Source organism: Delphinus delphis, chromosome 5, assembly GCF_949987515.2.
Source record: "Delphinus delphis chromosome 5, mDelDel1.2, whole genome shotgun sequence".
Classification (NCBI taxonomy): domain Eukaryota; kingdom Metazoa; phylum Chordata; class Mammalia; order Artiodactyla; family Delphinidae; genus Delphinus; species Delphinus delphis.
This window is the reverse complement of record NC_082687.1, coordinates 63,923,471-63,944,416: the sequence shown is the minus strand read 5'-3', so window position 1 is coordinate 63,944,416 and position 20,946 is coordinate 63,923,471. Positions and strand designations below refer to the sequence as shown.

The following is a 20,946-nucleotide window of genomic DNA, read 5'->3' as shown; positions in this document are numbered from 1 at the left end:
AAAAGTTGTATTATTTATTTATTTTTTTTTTTTTTTGCGGTACACGGGCCTCTCACTGTTGTGGCCTCTCCCATTGCGGAGCACAGGCTCCGGACGTGCAGGCTCAGCGGCCATGGCTCACGGGCCCAGCCGCTCCGCGGCATGTGGGGTCCTCCCAGACCAGGGCACGAACCCATGTCCCCTGCATCGGCAGGCGGACTCGCAATCACTGTGCCACCAGGGAAGCCCCTAAAAGTTGTATTATTAAAATCTTGCCCAGATTCATAGAATGATTCACCAACAGATGAGAATTTATACCACTGATACCTAGCAAAACTGTATTGCTATACTCATTTCATTTATATATAATGGTTTTTTTAATAGGATGGAAAACACATTTCCTAAAAAGAAAGTCAGCATCAAATTTTGTCTCTGGGAAGAAATTTAACATCCTCTCAAGTCTCATTTAAAAAAATTTTCATTTATCATGATATGCATATAATTTTATTAATTCTCTCTAGTTTCATTAACCACTTGCAATGTTATATCTTAAGGCTAGAGTACAAGTCACATACTTTCACATATATATTCTTTAAATCTTCAAAAATGCCAAACTTAAAAAATACATTTTTTAGGTTAATATAAAACATACCGATGTAAAAATCAGAAAATCTAAATTTCTAAGTCAATTATAATTTAACTTATTTAAAGCAGTTTTTAGTGGGAAACACAATAAACTCAAAACTTTAAGACAAGAGAGGCATATCCCAACGGATTTGAGTAAAAGTTCCCTTAGTTATTATAGTATGTACAAAGTGTATAGTAAAAGAATTTTCTAGACAGAATTAACTGATTTTTTTCATTCTCAAACAAACGACATCATCAGGAAGACAGCCCTTGACATTCTAACTAGATTATCATTAATCCATTGTAAAGAGCTACAGGAATATAAAATATTCTCTAACACACTTAAAATATTGAATAATTAAAAACAAAACATTTCATTTGCTACTAAAATGTACCTGTAAAATAGTCACTCTGTGATGGGAAAAGAGAACAGCAGCTAATTTTGATGGGAGCACTTTGACAGAAGTTGGTACAATAAGCAGAGAGGCACCACTTGATAGAGCAACAAATATTTCCACAACAGAAGGATCAAAGGTCAGAGGTGAAGCCAGAAACAAAACATCCTCCTGAGTGATCTCAAAAAGCACCCTAAGGCAAAACAGAATGTAATTATGAGAAATGCCTAACATTTAGTAAACACATATCCTAAAGAAGTATTTATAACCATTAAGTTTCCAGATGTTGGCCAGATTTTTTTTTCTCTTAGATTAACCAAAACAGCGCTATTAATTCTAGAACTCTTCTTTATAAATATAAGGATTAAAAGCCATTTAAAGTAAAGCCACTTTTTACCATGACGTATTTTATCATATGTGATGCCCTTCTGATGCGTCAACTTGACTGGACTGAATTACAGTCCTCAGAATTCCCTTTCTATTGATAGTGTGTTTCCCGTTAGGGTAGAAGACAAGGGATATTCTCTCTAGACAGTTGGAGGACAGAAGGCGGACAGCTGTCATTTGACAGCACATACACCTTCTCCCATTTATTCAATCAAACACTAGCTTAGGTGCTGCTGTGAAGGGATTTTGTAGATATGATTAAAGTCCCTGATAAACTGACTTTAATCAAAAGGGAGGTTATCCTGCATTGGCTGGATTTACTCAGTTGGAAGGCCTTTAAGAGAGTGTTTAGGCGTTCTCTGAAGAGACTCCAAACAGCAGCTGGATCAGCAATTAGCTAGTTCAGCAATTACTCTCCCTTTCCCCTGGATCCTCTTTCCTGACTTGCCTGTGGACAAGCACATGCCCATGGGATTCCAGTCTGTTCACAATCACCCCTAATTGTCTACCCAATGAACTGCAGTCTTGCTTACCAGCCCCACAAGTGTAAGCGAATTCCTTGTAATAGATCTCTGATATATACTCCCAGTTCTGTTTTTCAGGTAGAATCTTGACTTATTCTATACTACTTATTGAATGATGATTAATAGAGACCTCTGACTCCCTTTTCCCACTATTTGGCATTTTCTCTCAGTAACTCAACAAAGAGCAGAACAGAATATATGTGATAAGGGTATTATAGAGCATGGATGGTCAGCGATGAGCCTATAACACTCTTCAATTTAAAGACACAAAATTCATTCTATCTAAAAGCAGGGATTACCTTAACTTCAAAATATCTTCAAGTATGGTATTGTGGGCACCCACTTGGAACCCCAGGGTTGGTATGAAGATTATTTTAAGCTGAAGACATTTTGGATTCAACAGATGCAGAAAGAAGCCTTCCTGGAGCTTCCCTTATCTGATTGATAGCAGAAACTTCTGGGGAATGAGACTACCATAAATTCCATCTTCAGGGTGACTTTTACTCCCAAAAGTACACCAAGAGCAAACCTACCATAAACCCCCTCTACTGGGGAGTTTTATGGCCTTGATGACAGGATGAAACTACCCTCATATGCATAGGCCAACATTACCACAAAGCTTCTTATCTGCTTTTGTCTTTCCTAAAGAAACCAATTTGTATTTCCCATAGAAGCCTTTCTTCCCTTCCCTTTCCCCTACTAAGTTAGGTAGATAAGCCCCAACTTTAAGCATTTAATGATGGAGTTCAGAACATGCTATCCCAAAATATGCAGCTCTGGTATATTGACCATTTTGAGTTAAATGCACTTGAAAAACAGCAAAACAAAAACACTCTGACCTTCCTGTTTTTCATAAAGGCAGATGAAATTCCCACATGAAAGATGTCCTCCCTATACCAGAAGGAAAGTAATATTCTTAATATCAAGGATGAGACGCTGAAAGCAAGAGAACTCTATACAAAACAGACTTGGTTAAAATAATTCTTATCTTCCTTTAGCCTCCCCACACAGTTTAGTCACTTTTCCACAATTGCCTCTCTTTGTTTAACCTAATATAGTCTTGTCATCTCTTTGGGTCATTCCTTATGAAGGATCCTGTGTCACATAAAACTTGTTATACTTAAATGTATGCTTTTCTTCCATTGACCTTTCTTTTGTCAATCTAATTCTCAGACCCAGCCAAAAAGAACCCTAAGAGGGTAAAAAGTGATGAAATAAAATTTACGTTTTAAGGCGGGAGAAGAAAATTTAAACATAAAATTCCCTGTGTCTGTTTGGGTCTCTCCCACCTCTTTTCCAACTGTGCAGCGTGCATCTACATTACACATTAACCAAGCCTACTCAAAGATGTGAATGCCTCCTCCACTGTAAAAGATCATTTCTCCCCCCTGTTTTATTTATTTTTGACTGCGTTAGGTCTTCACTGCTGTGCTGCTTTCTCTAGTTGCGGCAAGCGGGGGCTACTCTTTTTTGCGGTGCACGGGCTTCCCATTGCAGTGTTTTCTCTTGTTGTGGAGCACGGGCTCTAGGCACACGGGCTTCAGTAGTTGTGGCACGCAGGCTCAGTAGTTGTGGCACGCAGGCTCTAGAGTGCAGGCTCAGTAGTTGTGGCGCACGGGCTTAGTTGCTCCATGGCACAGGGGATCTTCCCGGATCAGGGCTCGAACCCATGTTCCCTGCACTGGCAGGTGGATTCTTAACCACTGTGCCACCAGGGAAGCCCTAAATCTGATTATAATTTAATCTAATTATATATTTGTGTCTCAGGTAAGCTAAAAAAAAAATCAATGTACGATAAAAGCTACACTCAAACTTCAATTTTTAATGGACTTATTCTTCACAAATATTGTCTGGTTTCCTAGTTAGAATTCAGGGGAGAACATATAACAGGCTTTCAATAATGCTTGAGCCCTGAAAATCATTTTTTTGGTCTCAATTCTGTGAACAAAGTGGGCAGTGTTAAGCATTCATGGAGAATCTGGAAGTTAAAGAACGTAGCTTAAGAAGTATCCAGTATAGGAAAAGTTAAAAGAGACAGATTTTAAAGAAGAAAAGAGATAGCATGGAACAAATATTTGTTGAGCTTACTACTTCTGAGGCTTAGGTGCTGTATATGTAACTTATTGTTTCTCATTTTCCCAACCACCCTATGTTGCAGATATGGTTATTACCACCATTTAAAAATGGAGCAAAAGGAAATTCAGGGAGGTTAAGTAACTTGTACAAAGTCATAAATATCAACTAAAAAAAATAGTACTTAAATATCATTTTTAAAAGGCTTTACAACTGTATGTTCCTGTTTTAATTTCAACAGAATATCCAAGATATGTAATATCAGAAAAGATGTCCGTCCAACAATTTATTTTAAGAAGGTCAACTGAGAAGAGAATTCAGCAAGAAAAATAACTATAGTTCTTTTTTTTTTTTTTTTGGCTGCGTTGGGTCTTTGTTGCTGCGCACGGGCTTTCTCTAGTTGCAGTGAGCAGGCTACTCCTTGTTGTGGTGCGCGGGCTTCTCATTGCGGTGGCTTCTCTTGTTGTGGAGTACAGGCTCTAGGTGCAAGGGCTTCAGCAGTTGTGGCTCGTGAGCTCTAGAGCGCAGGCTCAGTAGTTGTGGTGCACGGGCTTAGTTGCTCCGCAGCATGTGGGATCTTCCCGGACCAGGGCTCAAACCCATGTCCCCTGCATTGGCAGGTGGAGTTTAAACCACTGCGCCACCAGGGAAGTCCATGTAGTTCTCTTTAAGATATGATTACAAAAATATATTTAACAAGATAAATAATCTAAACAAATATATAAAAAGGATAAGTTTTGCTGGGCATTCCTTCAGAGTACTATATTAAGTCATCAAGCTCCAGAAGTAAAAGGGGGCTTAAAAAAAGAAGCCACAATAAAATAATAGAAAAGTTCTACTTTTTTTTTCTTTTTTTTACTTTTTTTTTAACTTCACTGAGCTACTTTTCTTGTTTGACTGAAACAAAAGGAGTTTTAAATTTCCACTTCATTTCTGACTCTGCAATCAAACTAGGTAATTGTGCACAAAAAACAAAATAGTTCCTTATAAACTAAAAGCTCACAGGGCTTCCCTGGTGGCGCAGTGGTTGAGAGTCCGCCTGCCAATGCAGGGGACACGGGTTCATGCCCTGGTCCGGGAAGATCCCACGTGCCGTGGAGCGGCTGGGCCCGTGAGCCATGGCCGCTGAGCCTGCGCGCGTCCAGAGCCTGGGCTCCGCAACGGGAGAGGCCACAACAGTGAGAGGCCCACGTACCGCAAAACAAAAAAACAACAACAAAAAAACCCTAAAGGCTCACAAATGCTTATACAACTAAAGACTATATATTTGATGCACAGCTATTCAGCTTTTTTTTCTTTTTTTTTTTTTTGGCATAATCTAGAAAGATTAGTAAATATTTTAAGGGAAGTTCAATTCCATGTTATCACTACAGAAGATACTATATCTGTCTTTGTAAAATGCCTGTGGGCATAAACAACACAATTCTTCTCACATGTTCTTATAAAACAATAAAGCAAAAGACAAACAACAAATCAAAGTCCCATAATCTGCTTTCAGAGAGTAGTACTGTCACAGCTAAAAAAAACAAAACAAAAAAGGTTTACCCTCACACAGTTTACTGAGTTTACTGCCTATATTAATAGGACTTACTATTTACATTGTCTTCATTAGCACAGTTTTATTATTCTAGGAGATTCTAAACCAAGAAAACAGAAGTTACATATAACTTTACTGTTCATTAATGAAAACCAAATCATCTCTTTAACAAAAGCATCAAAAACGGTTTACAACGCAAGACTCTCTGAACCTCTTTTCTCAAAAGTTCCTTTGCTATTTCCACCAATCCATCATTATTATATCACAAACCTTACCCAATCCTTAAATTAAGCCCCTGTATTGAAAGGTCTAGGGACCTCCCTGGTGGTGCAGTGGTTAAGAATCCACCTGCCAGGGACTTCCCTGGTGGTGCGGTGGTTAAGAATCTGCCTGCCAATGCAGGGGACACAGGTTTGATCCCTGGTCTGGGAAGATCCCACATGCCACGGAGCAACTAAGCCCGTGCACCACAACTACTGAGCCTGTGCTCTAGAACCCGCGAGCCACAACTACTGAAGCCCGCGTGCCTAGAGCCCGTGCTCCACAACAAGAGAAGCCACTGCAATGAGAAGCCCGCAACCCGCAACTAAGAGTAGCCCCCCTTCGTCGCAACTAGAGAAAGCCTTCGCTCAGCAACGAAGACCCAACACAGACAAAAATAAATACATAAATAAAGAATCCGCCTGCCAATGCGGGGGACACGGGTTCGAGCCCTGGTCTGGGAAGATCCCACATGCTGTGGAGCAACTAAGCCCGTGCACCACAACTACTGAGCCTGTGCTCTAGAAACTGCGAGCCACAACTACTGAAGCCCGCGAGCCACAACTACTGAAGCCCACAAGCCACAGCTACTGAAGGCCACGAGCCTAGAGTCCGTGCTCTGCAACAAAAGAAGCCACCGTAATGAGAAGCCCGCGCACTGCAAAGAAGAGCAGCCCCTGCTCCGCTGCAACTAGAGAAAGCCCGTGCACAGCAATGAAGACCCAATGCAGCCAAAAATAAATACATTACTTAATAAAAAAAAAAAGATCTACCTTACTTCAAAATCTCAGTAAATCAGATCCTGCCCTTCTCCCTCTGAGACCATCATACTCTTGGAGGTAGGCAGCATTCTCTCCTGCCAATGTAAGCAATAAACTCAGCTTTATCTTACTATCAGGTTATTCTGATAATATCTGGGGAGTCAGCTGAAATTTGGTACTTCCTAGCTTGGTGATTTAAGTCCAAATCAAATAGAAAATTTAACATCACTGTTTCAATTTCTAAATTGGATATCTGAACATTTCATCTTTCAGAATCCAATTATTTAGCACTTTGCTTACTTGTGAACCTAAAAGTAAACCAAAAAGGGTTTAATAAGCAAATAGATTTCATTAAGTTCAAGCACAAAATAGCTATCAAGAAATCTGTACACTTTACTCACAAATTAGCCCCTCATCCCTCACTGAGCACATATTTGCTCTCACCTTACAGACAATTCCTGCCTGTTAGGCCCAGTGCCTCTTAGTCAGCTGTCTCTCCCACCTCTCCTAGATTCCAAATCAGCTCCTCTCTCCTCAAGTTGCCTGTATCTCCATCCCCACCTCACTTCCCATAATGTTAGCATAGGACATTGCATCCTATTTCTTTCTAAAGTTACAATCCATCAACTTCCTCTAACATTCCTTATTATATAAAGAATTTATGTAACTTATTATCCCTCTTATTCTTTTAAGGCTCTCTAAAGAACAGAGAGTATTTTAAATATCATCTCCTCCCATCTCAAAGTATCTTACTCCTTTACCATATTCCTACCACTTGATTTTTCTAACCAATCCTCTCTACCAGGTCTTTATGCTCAGCCTACAAGTCTCTCCCATCTAAAAACAAAGACAAAAAAGCTACACCCTCCCAGAATCCTTTCTCTTCTATTAAAACTAGTTTCTAGAAAATAACACTTTACTTTTGTTGTCTCCATTTCCTTATCTCTCATTCTCTTATCTCCAGCCTGTACTGTCTTCAGCCCTGGGAATTAGAAGTGAAAGCACTAAAGACTAGATTGTCAGGACTTCCCTAGTGGTCCAGTGTTAAAGAATCCACCTTCTAATGCAGGGGGTGCGGGTTCAATCTCTGGTCAGGGAACTAAGCCTGCACACTTCAACGAGAGAGAAGCCCACACACCACAACTAGAGAGAGAAAACCTGCACACCAGAACTAGAGAGAAGCCACATGAAGAGCCCATGAGCCACAACAAAGGATCCCACACACCACAATGAAGATCGTGCATGCCACAACTAAGACCCAACGCAGCCAAAAATTTAAATAAATAAATAAAATAAATATTAAAAACAAAACAAAACCAAAAAAAAAAACAGATTGCCAATTACAGTAGATACCTCTGCAGCATTTAACCATTCCTTCCTTCTAGACCTGGGCATCCAATATAGTAGCCACTAGATACATGTGCCTATTGAGCACTAACAATGTGACTGGTCCACATAGAGATGTTTAAGTATAAAATACGTGCTAGATTTTGAAAATAATTAGTATATAAAAAAGAATGTAGGACTTCCCTGGTGGCACAGTTGTTAAGAAACTGCCGCCAATGCAGTCCACACCAGTTCGATCCCTGATCCAGGAAGATCCCACATGCTGCAAAGCAACCAAGCCCGTGCGCCACAACTACTGAGCCTGCACTCTAGAGCCCACGAGCCACAACTACTGAGCCTGCACGTTCTGCGACAAGAGAAGCCACTGCAACAAGAAGCCCGCTCACGGCAACAAAGAGTAGCCCCCGCTCACTGCAACTAGAGAAAGCCCTTGTGCAGCAATGAAGACCCAACACAGCCAAAAATTTTAAAAATTAAAAAAAAAAAATTGTAAAGTACCTCACTAAATTTTTATATTGATTACATATTAAAATATTTGGGGTATACTGAATAAGATATATTGTTAAAATTAATTTCACTTTTTACTTTTTTTTAATTAATTTATTTTTGGCTGTGTTGGGTCTTCATTGCTGCACACGGGCTTTCTCTAGCTGTGGTGAGCGGGGGCTACTCTTTGTTGCGGTGTGCAGGCTTCACATTGCGATGGCTTCTCTTGTTGCAGAGCACGGGCTCTAGGCATGCAGGCTCGGTAGTTGTGGCTCGAGGGCTCTAGAGTGCAGCCTCAGTAGTTGTGGCACACGGGCTTAGTTGCTCCGCGGCATGTGGGATATTCCCGGACCAGGGATCGAACCCATGTCTCCTGCATTGGCAGGTAGATTCTTAATCACTGCGCCACCAGAGAAGTCCCCACTTTTTACTTTTTAAATGTGGTTACTAAAAAAATTGTAATTACATAAAACTTATAATGACATAAAATTACAGATGTGTCCCATGAGGTTTCCATTTCTATTTCTGTTTCCTCCTCTGATTTTCTAAGCCTACTCCTCTCTGGTTCCCTTCCTCCTCTATTTCCTCCTTTCTTCAAAAGTTGAGAATCTCAACTTTATAGAGATTTCTCATTTCCCATAACAGTAAAACCAACTCAACGATGCTACAAGAGTAAACTTAATGAAATGCAAAATTTTTTAATGGTTCCTTGGATTAAGTTCAAACTTTTCCAACAGAGCATACCAGGTGCCTGCCCCCTCAGGTCATACGACTCCTACCCTCCCACTCTTCAGCTCTGCCCAGTACACTTTAGCAAGCCAAACTCCTTCTTTCTCCCATACCTCTGTAGGTACCTCTGCCAGGAATATGTTTCCTCTCTTCTTACTAATAATTAAGAAGCAAAGCTTCCAGCCATATCATTTGATTGCTGTTTGGCTCCAGGTCTGGATCAAACAGGTAAAGCCCTACTCTGCTAAAGAGAGCTAAAGTTCACATATAGCTGAAACAAGAGACCCAAGTACTTAGGACTGTCAATTTAGGAACAAGAGTTATAAAGAACAGGTATTTCAAAATTCATTTTTCCCTTTAAATTACAAGTTCTGAAGAAGGATTCTAAGGATAGAACTTACCGGAAGTGCTGGATGTTTGGCACTATACATGCATGAGGGACTCTGACAATCTTAGGTATCCCCGTGGTGCCTGATGTATGGAGAACATAGGCCAAGCAATGCTTCAGCCTCACATCCATGTGCTCTTCTAACTTTTCTTCACTGCTGTTCTCAGAATTCACACTCTTTGTCATTTTTTCTCTTTCATATGTCTCTCTTCTTATGCTATTATTTAGCATCAAGCTCACCTCAACATTTTTCCAGTGAAGTCTGAAGAGTACTAGGTCATTATGTTCTACTGTAAACGTTTCATAGTTCAATAATGTTTCATAGGAAGATCTGAATTTCTATGTTAAATGGGGAACAAAGTTTTACAACATTAATATGTTAAAACGCATTCTCTTTTATATAGAATATATAGAGAATATTAAGTATTCATTTACTCATTCAACATAGCTTTTTTTTTTTTTAAGTACAGCTGACTTTTGAACATGGGTTTGAATTGCACAGGTCCACTTATATCCGAGGTTGGTTGAATCTGCGGATGCGGGTACCAAGGACAACTGTAAAGTTATAGGCGAATTTTCCACTGCGCAGAAGTCACTGCCCCTAACCCCTGAGTTGTTCAAGGGTCAACTGTACTTGCTATATATCCAAGAATAAAAAGATAAATGAGAAACCTCCAAGAGTAAAGTGCGGTGCTTACTTTCAAACTCATCTTTAAAATAGAGACATAAAAACACACAACTGCAGTGCAACGTGGTGTAATAATGAAATATGCTTTAAATGTGAATGAGAACAGGGGATTTCCCTGGTGGTCCAATGGTTAAGACTCCATGCTTCCACTGCAGGGGGCGCAGGTTCGATCCGTGGTCCGGGAACTTAGATCCCACATACCGCGGCACAGCCAAAATCAATCAATCAGTCAATCAAAAAAAAAAAAAAAACATGAATGAGAACAGAGAAGGCTGAACTTAACTTGCCTGGAAGGTCAGAGATTGATTCTTCATATGTAATATTTGTGTGTTATAAATAGCTATTCTCCAAATAAAGAGGGGTACTTTAAACAAACAAGTCAATACACAGTATCTGACCTGACAAAGCTGGTGTTATGGAGAACAGTAAGCATTCCAATAAGCTGCAGAATTGGGGAAGATGGAGAAGATAAGTAGTGCTGTTGATAGGAGATGAGATGCTAATCCTTAATAACTGTGTACTCAACACCAAGGAGTTTAGACCTTAACCTGTGATGGGATCCAACAGAAAGTGGCAGTAGCACAGACTAGACTTTGCTTGTCAAGGAGAGACTTATATGCAAGACTCTGATAAATGAGAGCCTTTAATGAACCTTTCATAACAATTCAGATATGCTATATGGGCCTGAATGGTCTGTTGCAGCAGAAGTAGACAGAAAGGGTCTATGAAGAAAGCATCAATAGGACTTGATGACTTTCTGGATAGGGAGTGAGCTTGAGAAGATTGCTGAGTTTCTGGCTCAGTTACTTGGTAGATGGAAATAGATTAATACAGAAGTTTCCTTTGAGTATATCTTTCTAGGTTGATAAGCAGCAGCTTAATGAAGCATAACAAGTTTTCACAATAAAGAAATCAATTTAAATGAGAGGAAAAGATCACAACCCAGGACCAGGAGTTTTCTGTTTGTGTTTGTGTTGTGGTTTTAGGTGTAAGGTGTGGTATATTCTGTAACGTAAAAAAAATTAAGGCCCACATATTCTTAAGACCTAGCTCAAAAACCATCCTCCTCCATTAAAACTGTCCTGTCTCTACTGGGCTACGTATACTTCACTTAGGGCAATATCACACTATGCAGACCTGGGAAGTACTAACCTTTTCTCTCCAACTATATAAGCAACTAGAGGGCAAGAATCATATCTTAGACTGCTTTCACATACCAATGCCCTCCCAAACACCCTGTCTCTAGTGCAGAGTTTCTCAATCTAAACACTACTGACATTCTGGAACAGTTAAATCTTTGTGGGGACTGTCTTATGCATTGTAGGGTTTTTAGCAGCATCCCTGGCCTCTACCCATTAGAAGCCAGTGGCACCCCCTTTCCATCATGACCATAAAAAATATCTCCAGACATTGCAGAATGTTTCCTGGCAGGTAAAATCATGGCCAGCTGAAAACCACTACTCTAGTGGACCATGGGCATACAGTAGATGCTCAATAAATACACTGATTGTTCCTGTGTTAAGTGAAGAACACTTACACCATCATCAAAATCATGGAACAGGAAGCAAGGTACTTTCTGTGGGGTTTGCTGCTATGTACTCAACTCCTTCCTATATGCAGTTATGAAGAATAGCTTGATATTGACAATTAATTCACCCACCCACCTTGTCTATAAAACTTTCACCAAGGTTGTTAAAAAAATGAATATCACATCCTCATTTTAGTCTTTCTAACTTATCAACAAATAACCAATGTGAGGAACAGAAGAGAAAACTGTGGCCAGACACTGATATATGTGTACTTAGAAAATATTTATTAACTAAATTAATACTTTATCATCTCTTTCTGGAGGCCTTACTCTAATACCCATTATTCTCTAGGAAGTCCTCCATATAATATCTGAAGCTTTTGAATTGTCTTACTGCTATATATTACAGATACAGATGCATACACATATACACAAATAGGTAAAATTCATTTAAGTTACCCCCAATATAAAATGGTTCATATAGGTAATGGGCAATAATAGGCTAAATTGAATATAGTTTCTATAATGTTTTCTCCATGGTAAAACAATATTTTATAAGCAAGAAATGAAGAAATAATAATGAAACATGGGGTACCCTGCTTAACATATAATACCAATTCTTGCCCCTAAAGCAGTGTTTCTTTGCTAGATCTCTGGTTGGAAGTCACTTAAAAATAAAAAAAAGTAATAAATTTAGTTTTCCAGAAACGTCTGGTTTAAGTGCCAATCTCTTTTTCAAAATCTAAGCTTGGATATAGTTCTTTAATGTTGCTGACCACTGTAAGTTGCCATAAAAACACCAAGATAAAAGTATCAAGTATTATAAAAGTTTCCTACTATAAAAACAACTTTGGAAAGAGAAAGTAAATTCAAAACAATGCACAATACTAGAAGGCTAGAAGATACGTCCATGCCATTGAGCAGTGGTTCTCAGTGGAGCATGCGGGGTGGAGGGTACCTCCAGGAGACGTTTGGCAATGTCTGAAGACAATTTTGGTTGTTGCAACTAGGGGGTGCTACTGGCAATTATTAGATGAGGCCATGGGGGTTACTAAACATCCTGTAATGTACAGGACACACCTCACAACAAACACCCAACCCAAAATGTCTGTGCTGAGACCAAGAATTTTGCTGAGTTAGTGAATTTAGAAATCAAGACAGGGGATGGGACCCCTTCAATTGAAAAGTAAATGTAACACATAAAAATACAAACAAACAACTTAGATACCCACACTTACATTAATTTGCTGTTTTTCAACAAGGACATACTTTAGATTACATTTTTTCATAAAATGAATTGATAATGCTGGTGGTGAATCTGGATCAATAGGTGCATAAGCAGCAGGGACTTGGAGAATTCTAAAGAAACAAAGTACAGAGTCAGCACAGAATATCTTTTGAAAACAATCTTACTTTAAGATATCAAATTTTTAGTTCTAAAAAATATTACCCTAAAATCCAAGAGGGTAAGTTTATCCCAGGATGGCAGTAGAGACCAATTTCCCGAATTCCTTGAAAGTCACAATGTAACAGCAGAAAATTTGATAATTCTGAAGCAGCGTTAACCACAGTCTTGTAGGTGTAATAAACTGGAGGTTGGTTGTTACACTCATCAAAACATACAGCTATTTTATCCGAATAACGGGAGGCAGCCTGATGCACCAATTCCTGAAGAGTCATTTCACTGAAGTTTATCTGAACATCACTGGTAGCAGAGAGTTCTACCTATTTCCAGAAATGTTAGGGGGACAATGAGTTTTAGGGAGTTTGCTGGGGGGCGGGAAGTAGAGAAAAAATTCTATACAATCACTCCTCACAAAAATAACTACATCAAAGACACACAGTTAAAGAATCTCTGAACTACCAACTGTCTATGGTAACTTTGCTGAGAACAATGATTTTGATACAAGCAACCTAACTCCCTGTCAGAGGTGAAGAAACTTTGAGAGGGGAATGGTATATACATAGATGAGGATGAAACAAGCAGAAATGTAGAATTCTCTCAAAACAGAACACAAAGTAAAAAAGAAATGAATAATAATAAATAATTACCCAAAATAAAAGCAAATTTAAAGTACCACATGCTTAATTTTTTCATTTTTCTTCAGTTGTTACAGATTGATTAAAATAAAGTGGTTACAATCCTGCATGGTAACTTTGAAAAGACTAATGCAAATGAAGTCTGCTTTTAGGAACTGAATTTAGGTGAAAGCAAAACCAACCTCTAATAGAAAGAAGAGAAAAAACCTTTACATCCATCCAGTTTTAGTCCTGTATATAAAAACTGTGCTTATTATTATTATAACACAGCAAGCCACTTTTATAATTGTTAAGAAGCTCTTCATACTCTAGTTTGATATTTATTCACTTGTTTTTTTGTTTGGTTTGTTTGTTTGGCAGCTTGCAGCATCTTAGTTCCCCGACCAGAGATCCAACCCAGGGCCCCAAGAGCGCCAAGTCCTAACCACTGGACCGCCAGGAAATTCCCTCTAGTTTGATTTTTAAATTGTCAATAAGTTCATTTAAATTTAGACTCTAAATATAGTATTACAACTCAATAAAGTATTGTATCAATACAATATTCTCTGGGCTTCTCAATGCAGATTCTATACAAAGAAAATCTGGGGCTTCCCTGGTGGCGCAGTGGTTAAGAATCTGCCTGCCAATGCAGGGGACACAGGTTAGAGCCCTGGTCCGGGAAGATCTCACATGCCTCGGAGCAGCTAAGCCCGTGCGCCACAACTGCTGAGCCTGCGTTCTAGAGCCCGCGAGTCACAACTACTGAGCCCGCGCACCACAACTATTGAAGCCCGCATGCCTAGAGCCTGTGCTCTGCAACGAGAAGCCACCGCAATGAGAAGCCCAAGCACCACATCGAAGAGTAGCCCCTGCTCACCGCAACTAGAGAAAGCTCGCACGCAGCAATGAAGACCCAACACAGCCAAAAATAAATAAATAAAATAAAATAATTTTTTAAAGTTAAAAAAAAGGAAAATCTGAAACAGTATTTCATCAAAGAAACTTTAGGGATGACTGAACAACAACAAAAAAACTTCACAACTCCTAGTATTTCCTTGAAGGTAAAGGTGATTTTTGTTTTCCCGCTGTGAAATTTATTTTCTGGATTTCAAAGCAAATAAGATTTATCAAACAGTCTATTTTAATTATTCAAGTTTTTTATTTCTTTATACTTATTTGAACTCATTTCCCTACTGATTCATCCATGTCATTTAATCAATATCAATTACAGAAAATAAAACATTTCTAAAGAGAGCAAAATGAACCAATAACTGCTGACACCCATAAGGTTTGGAAATGCTATGATTTCTAAACACAAAATTTTAAAATATAAAATAACTTTAGTACTTACAGTCTTTTCTATAAATACTAGCTCTTTCTGTGATGCACAAGATAAAATTTGTAAGCTTTCCTCATACACACAAATGACCATTACGTAAATATAAGGAAAGCTTTTCATAACATGCACTAAAATTATGGGAATGAGTCCATTCTGCAAGATGCAGTTAGTGCAGAAGGGGACCTTCTGCTTCCCTCTCCCCAAATGAATAACAAGTTGCCTATACTACAGAATGTATTATACTAAAGCATTTTAACAAAAAGTTATAGTCTACACGGAAAAAAAAAAGCATTGTTTTAATGCAAAAACACATCCAGCAGTTAATTTTCCACAGGAGGACAATCTAATTAATATACTATAATCTAAAATCCCTTGACATCAAAGTAAGGGGCAAGATTATAAAATGGATTAAATTCTTTTTAAAAAAGTCATTTTTTATGACAAATTACAAGATTCGCCACACATATCTATACAACAATTAAGATGTTTTTAAACTTTTAATTGCCAGTTTCCCAGTGTCTGCTATAGAGAATTAAGGCAAAATCTATTCTTGTTGTCTAAGGTTTTCATTTTCATTAACTGAATCATAAATACATTCGCTCCAATAGAGAATTTTATAATAACTGGATGCCCAAACATTTCTGGGACCATATAAGAAGGGGGCGGGGGGAAGCAAAATCTGATAAACAGATTATATATGTAATGGGATCATTAAGTTTTAAGATATTTGCTACTTTGTATCTGTAGAGGCTGCTACTTTAGTTATCAGAAGTCTCAGGGGCTCTTCCCAGGTTATTGGCTATTTTAAAGACATAAATAATCTAAAAACTTTTTTTTCCCGTATCCACCGGCTTCTTAACTTTCACTAAGCAACTACGTTTAATAACAATGCACTTTATACCTTCCAACACATTTTTTCAATTGCTTTTCGAAACCACGCTAACAAGACAGGGTAGGCTTATTTCCATTCGAAATAAGGAGCAGAGGGTCTAAGGCAGGGTGAGGGGAGAGCACACGGGTCGAGTTCAGCTTTTGCACCACTCCATCCCTCCAGACACCACTGATTCAACTCCGAGGCCCGGCGGTTGCCCGGAAGCTAAGCAAACCTGTGCGCAGTCAGCCGCAGGCGTCTTCGTACTTCGCCTCCCTCGCACGTGTCCCCAGTGGATACCGCCTCCTGCCGAGACCCACTCAGAAGGCGTAGGGGTGAGGGGGTAGCGGGGAGGTCCGAGCCCGTCCGGACCTTCTCCCGACAATCCAACCCCAACACTTCTTCACATACAGCGAATAAACCAACACCTTAAAGCCGGCCCACCGCGCAGCCCACCGGGCTCTCGACTTCCTAGCAATCTTCCCCGTCGCCTTGCTGACGTCAGCACGAGCGACCCGGGGCAAGCAGCGTCCTGCTGCCCCGCCCCTTCCCAGAGCTGCGGAGCCAATGCGAGAGAAGTGTTGGCTGCTTTGCTGGCGGTTCTCGTTTCAGATCTCAGGTGCGGCCTTGCTGGGATTTGGACAGGGTTTGCAAGGACTTTGAAGTTGACCCGGTTGGAGTCGTACCCTTTCATATTTGCCAAGAAACTCCGGGCAAGAAACTTTAATTCCAAGCAGGTGTCTCCTCGTTCACAAAGTGGGGATAAAGATATTACGTAGAGTTAACGTGAAGAGCGATGAAATCATTGTGAAATAAGAGTGACTGGACTTAATGCGTTGGACTTTTTTTTATAACCTGCCCTCCACTGTGGGGAACTGTTCAACAATAAAGCCTGCAAACGAAGTCCCTGTCATAAGTAGGCTGACATTTTAATTGGAAGAGATGAATTTAAACGGTAACTAAGAAAATTTTAACTTTCAAACAGCTATAAAGAAAACAGGTCTGAGGAGAGTTACTTAAGCTATACGCTGAATAAAAATCTGTTTTTAAGGGAATTTTAGTTGGAGGCGTTTAAGTTAGTTATCTAAAATGTCAACAGCAATAATAGTGATATTTTTTAAAGCTACTGTGCGGGTAGCAGAGAGGAAATTGAAACCGAGTCCCCCCTACTGAGTTTATGATTAATCTCTCCCTCCACAACTGTATTCCCTTTCTTGTCCCCTCTGACCTCAATCCTGTGTTAACTGAACACTAATCAAAGTCAGATGAGTAAGACTGCTGTTGTTGATAACATCGTTAATGTACTAAAATTGCTGTTGTAGATACATGCATCATCATTAACATACAAACTCAGGATGTTTCTCCAAGGCAAGATGAGCTCACAGACCTGTATCACCTGGCCAGAATCATAAACTGGAGACAACCTGACTCACAAAACCATGATTAAGAAATGTAAGAAGACTGTGATTAACCCCAGTTTCTTTGTTCTTCCCCTTTAAAACGTCCCTAACTCAAAGACCAAGATGGGGTGGATCTGAGATCTATCTGCCACTTCCTTGCTTGGCACCCTGCAAATAAACCCGTACTTTGCTGCAAACACCTGCTGTCAAAGAGTTTGGCTTTCTGCACCCCGCACGCAGGATCCCTTGCTCAGTTACAAAGTGATCAGGGTTTTGGTTTTGTTTTGGCTAGGGGAAGGACTGAGGAGGCAGCCGGGCATCAATAAACGATACATGAAAAGGCATAGGATGCTTTCGTGTCCTTAGGTGTTGGTGGCAAGGAACTGTAGCAGTAATCCAAGCAAGACATACCTCCACTTGCCCATGAGACTTTCACCAAGTTGTACTATGGGTCTTTTATTTGGGGAGGGGCCACTCAAAGGTGTCTCTTTGTTTCTATATTTGGGAATGACACCATTATCCACCCAGTGAGACAGTAAAGAAACCCTAGATATCCACTCCCACCCAACTTCTTTTTTACCCTCCTGTATGCAATTAGATCCTACGTCCTCTACTCCCCAATCACTAGGCCAATGCCCAGCTGTCTATATCAGAATCGCTTGTGGTAATGTTAAACAACACAGATTCCAGATTCCTGGATCTCCATCCCAAGAGGCTCTGAATTCATTTTCTAGTGATGGAGGGGCCTGCAATCTGCATTCCTCCCCTGCCCCCCATCTGCATTCTTTAAATGATAACATCGTCATCTCCACTACTGCTATCTTAGTTCAGGTCTTCTTGGTCAGTGTTTCCCTAAAGCCCTTCCAGTCTTGCTTGGCTACAGTAGACTCTGAACTGCTGCCAGGATAATGTCTGTTTCATTATTGAAAATATCATTTTTCAATTCTGATATTAATGATAGCTTTTTTAGTTTTTTTCCCCCCTTGCAGTCTCTATTTCTTCTGTCGGTTTTGGATTCTTTCATGTTAGAGGCTTCCACGGGTGTCTGGTAATAATCATTGATTATCTGATCATATTTAAAAGTGGGCATTTAAAAGCTGATTGGAAGCTCTGAATCCGTGGAGCAAGTGTTTTGAAAATCAAGTGAGAGAAAAGGGCTGCAGGGGTGGGAGGAGGGTCTCAGAATTCAGTATAAAATTTTTCACTTAATTCTGTTGCAGGTGCCTGATGTCCTCCAAAGACCCTCTGTTTTACTCTCTCCCAAACAAAACGGCCTTCAGAGTTAAGCTTAAGGGTGATGGGAGGTAGCATAAGGGTATAACTCATTCCTAAGTGAATTTCCAATCCTTTTAGTTACCATCTTTACCCCTGCTTCCAAACGCCAGTTTCTCAGTTTTTAAGGGTGCTCTATGATGTAAATAGGATTGCTTATTGGCTTTGCTCACTGCTGGTTTAGTCTAGCTTTTGCAAATCAGCCGAGCCCTTTGCTTTTTTGCTTTTTTAAAAAAATAAATGAGGGCTTCCCTGGTGGCGCAGTGGTTGAGAGTCCGCCTGCTGATGCAGGGGACACGGGTTCGTGCCCCGGTCTGGGAAGATCCCACATGCCGCGGAGCCTGCTCGTCCGGAGCCTGTGCTCCGCAATGGGAGAGGCCACAACAGTGAGAGGCCCGCGTACCGCAAAAAAAAAAAATAAATAAAAAATTAAAAAAATAATAATAAATGAGTTTGTTTATTTATTTATTTATTGGCCGCGCCATGCGGCATGCGGGATCTTAGTTCCCCAATCAGGGATTGAACCCATGCCCCCTGCAGTAGAAGCGCAGAGTCCTAACCACTGGACCGCCCAGGAATTCCCTGAGCCCTTTGTTTTGATTTTAAAATTTTGTTTCTGTTTTCTCTTTCGCTCTATCCTTGAGAGTTTGTGACTCTAAAAATCCCTTCACTGTCATTTTCAGGGGGTCTAAGAGGGAGCAAATGTAGAAGACTACGTTCATTTTTACCTGGTAATCTAGAGAGAGCATTCTAAAACATACACCAGAGCAGTAACAGCATTCTCCTGCTTAAGAAGCTTCAGTGCCCTCTCATTGCCTGCATGACATTCAGACTCTAGCAAGGTAAACAAGATAGTTCGTTATCTTTCTAGCCTAATCCCTCACAGTTGGCTACTGCTTCCTCACCCCATGCTCCACATTCCCCACACCTGGTACTGTAAGAGCCAGCTATAATAAGACCCTAGTAAGTCTTCTGAGCCTACCAAACCCTTATCAAGTTTCCACACCTGTGCTTTGGCTGAGTCACAGGCTGAAAAACCCTTTCCCTCCCCACACCTGCTTGATCAACATTTATTCCTCTTATGAAAACAGTTCTAACATCACCTCCTCAATGCCTTTCTTCAAGCCTTGTATGAGAATTTACCTATCCTCCTCCAACCCCCATCCCATAAACCTAGCATACCGCTGGGAAAATCAATTTGCCATGGGCCCCGAGTGTCCCTGCAAATTTTTGCTGGGTACACAAAGAATGCAAGGTACTGACTGCTCTTTATCCAGGTCATTTTTCAGGGCTGTTGGGGGTGATCAATCTTCAGAGCTGAGGTAATGTCTTCCCCAAGCAGCAAGCTTTCTTCCACTTACTGTAAAAGGAATGAATCCCCCCAAACTTAGTATTCCTTTCCTGTAACGTAACCCACTGTGTGTGCAGACATCCATCTATGTCTATCTTAGTTACCGGAGGGGGACTTAGGAGGCATGGAGAATTGACAGACATGAAGCTCTGGCTACTGCTTTTGCCATGAGTAATGAAGTTCTCTTTGACCCAGGAATCTCATGTCCGCTACCACGAAACAGTAACAAACTGGCTTATTAGATTTTAAACAGGGTACAAGCCTTCCCAAACGGTGACTTACACTTCTCATAGAACCTGTAACAGCTGCATTATTTCCAAGTCTGTCTTCATTTAATCCCTTCTTGACAGCAGAGATTCATGTGTTTTGCACCTGTTTCCTGAACTATCTTTTTACTGTTCCCCATCTATTTACTACATCATTCCAATTCCCAACAAGTATCAAATGCCTGCCCTAGTACCTTGCTGATCCTTTGCACATTTATTGGTACATTCTCATTTCACTGCTTCTCTTCAGCTACTTCCCAACTCATCTCTCAGTTGTCAATGTCATTGTTTCTTTTGAAAATAAAAATTATTTCAAAAATAATTTTGAGGGACTTCCCTGGAGGTCCTGTGGTTAAGGCTCTGCGTTTCTACTGCAAGGGGCACGGGTTCGATCTTTGGTCGGGGAAGGTCCCGCATGCCACGCAGCACGGCCAAAATAAATAAATTAAAAAAATAAAAAATACGCTTAAAAAATTTCTAAACAACAACAACAAAAAAATTTGAAAACCTTTGACCCTACCCCAAGACAAGGTTAGGTCCCTGTTATGTGCTCTGGTAGCACTGTAGCCCACGTCACAGTTGGGACAGGAGTGTGTGATTTACTCTAAGGGAGCTCAGCTGCCCATGGGTTCATTCAGGTTTGGCATTTTTGTCAGGTGATTGTGAAAGAACGGAGGGATGAAGGAAGTTAGGCTCTTTGCAAGAGTGAGCCCGTTCG

The 20,946-nt window shown here is 40.2% G+C and overlaps 2 protein-coding genes across 5 annotated transcripts in view; one reads left to right on the top strand and one right to left on the bottom strand.

The window, feature by feature from the left end:
• The window catches only part of CRACD (capping protein inhibiting regulator of actin dynamics), a 182,199-nt gene extending 167,611 nt beyond the window's left edge, over positions 1–14,588 (top strand). For all 3 annotated transcript variants that reach the window (XM_060012482.1, XM_060012481.1, XM_060012479.1), the window contains one exon: positions 14,111–14,588. In XM_060012482.1, the coding sequence (XP_059868465.1) occupies positions 14,111–14,174 (64 nt within the window). In that variant the 3' untranslated portion in view covers positions 14,175–14,588. The remainder of the gene's footprint in view (positions 1–14,110) is intronic.
• The window catches only part of AASDH (aminoadipate-semialdehyde dehydrogenase), a 38,568-nt gene extending 22,148 nt beyond the window's left edge, over positions 1–16,420 (bottom strand). For both annotated transcript variants that reach the window (XM_060012484.1, XM_060012485.1), the window contains exons 1-5: positions 16,175–16,420; positions 13,161–13,435; positions 12,949–13,069; positions 9,508–9,833; positions 1,002–1,194 (exon numbers count right to left, since the gene is read on the bottom strand). In XM_060012484.1, the coding sequence (XP_059868467.1) occupies positions 1,002–1,194; positions 9,508–9,833; positions 12,949–13,069; positions 13,161–13,390 (870 nt within the window). In that variant the 5' untranslated portion in view covers positions 13,391–13,435; positions 16,175–16,420. The remainder of the gene's footprint in view (positions 1–1,001; positions 1,195–9,507; positions 9,834–12,948; positions 13,070–13,160; positions 13,436–16,174) is intronic.
• Positions 16,421–20,946: the final 4,526 nt, after the last annotated feature.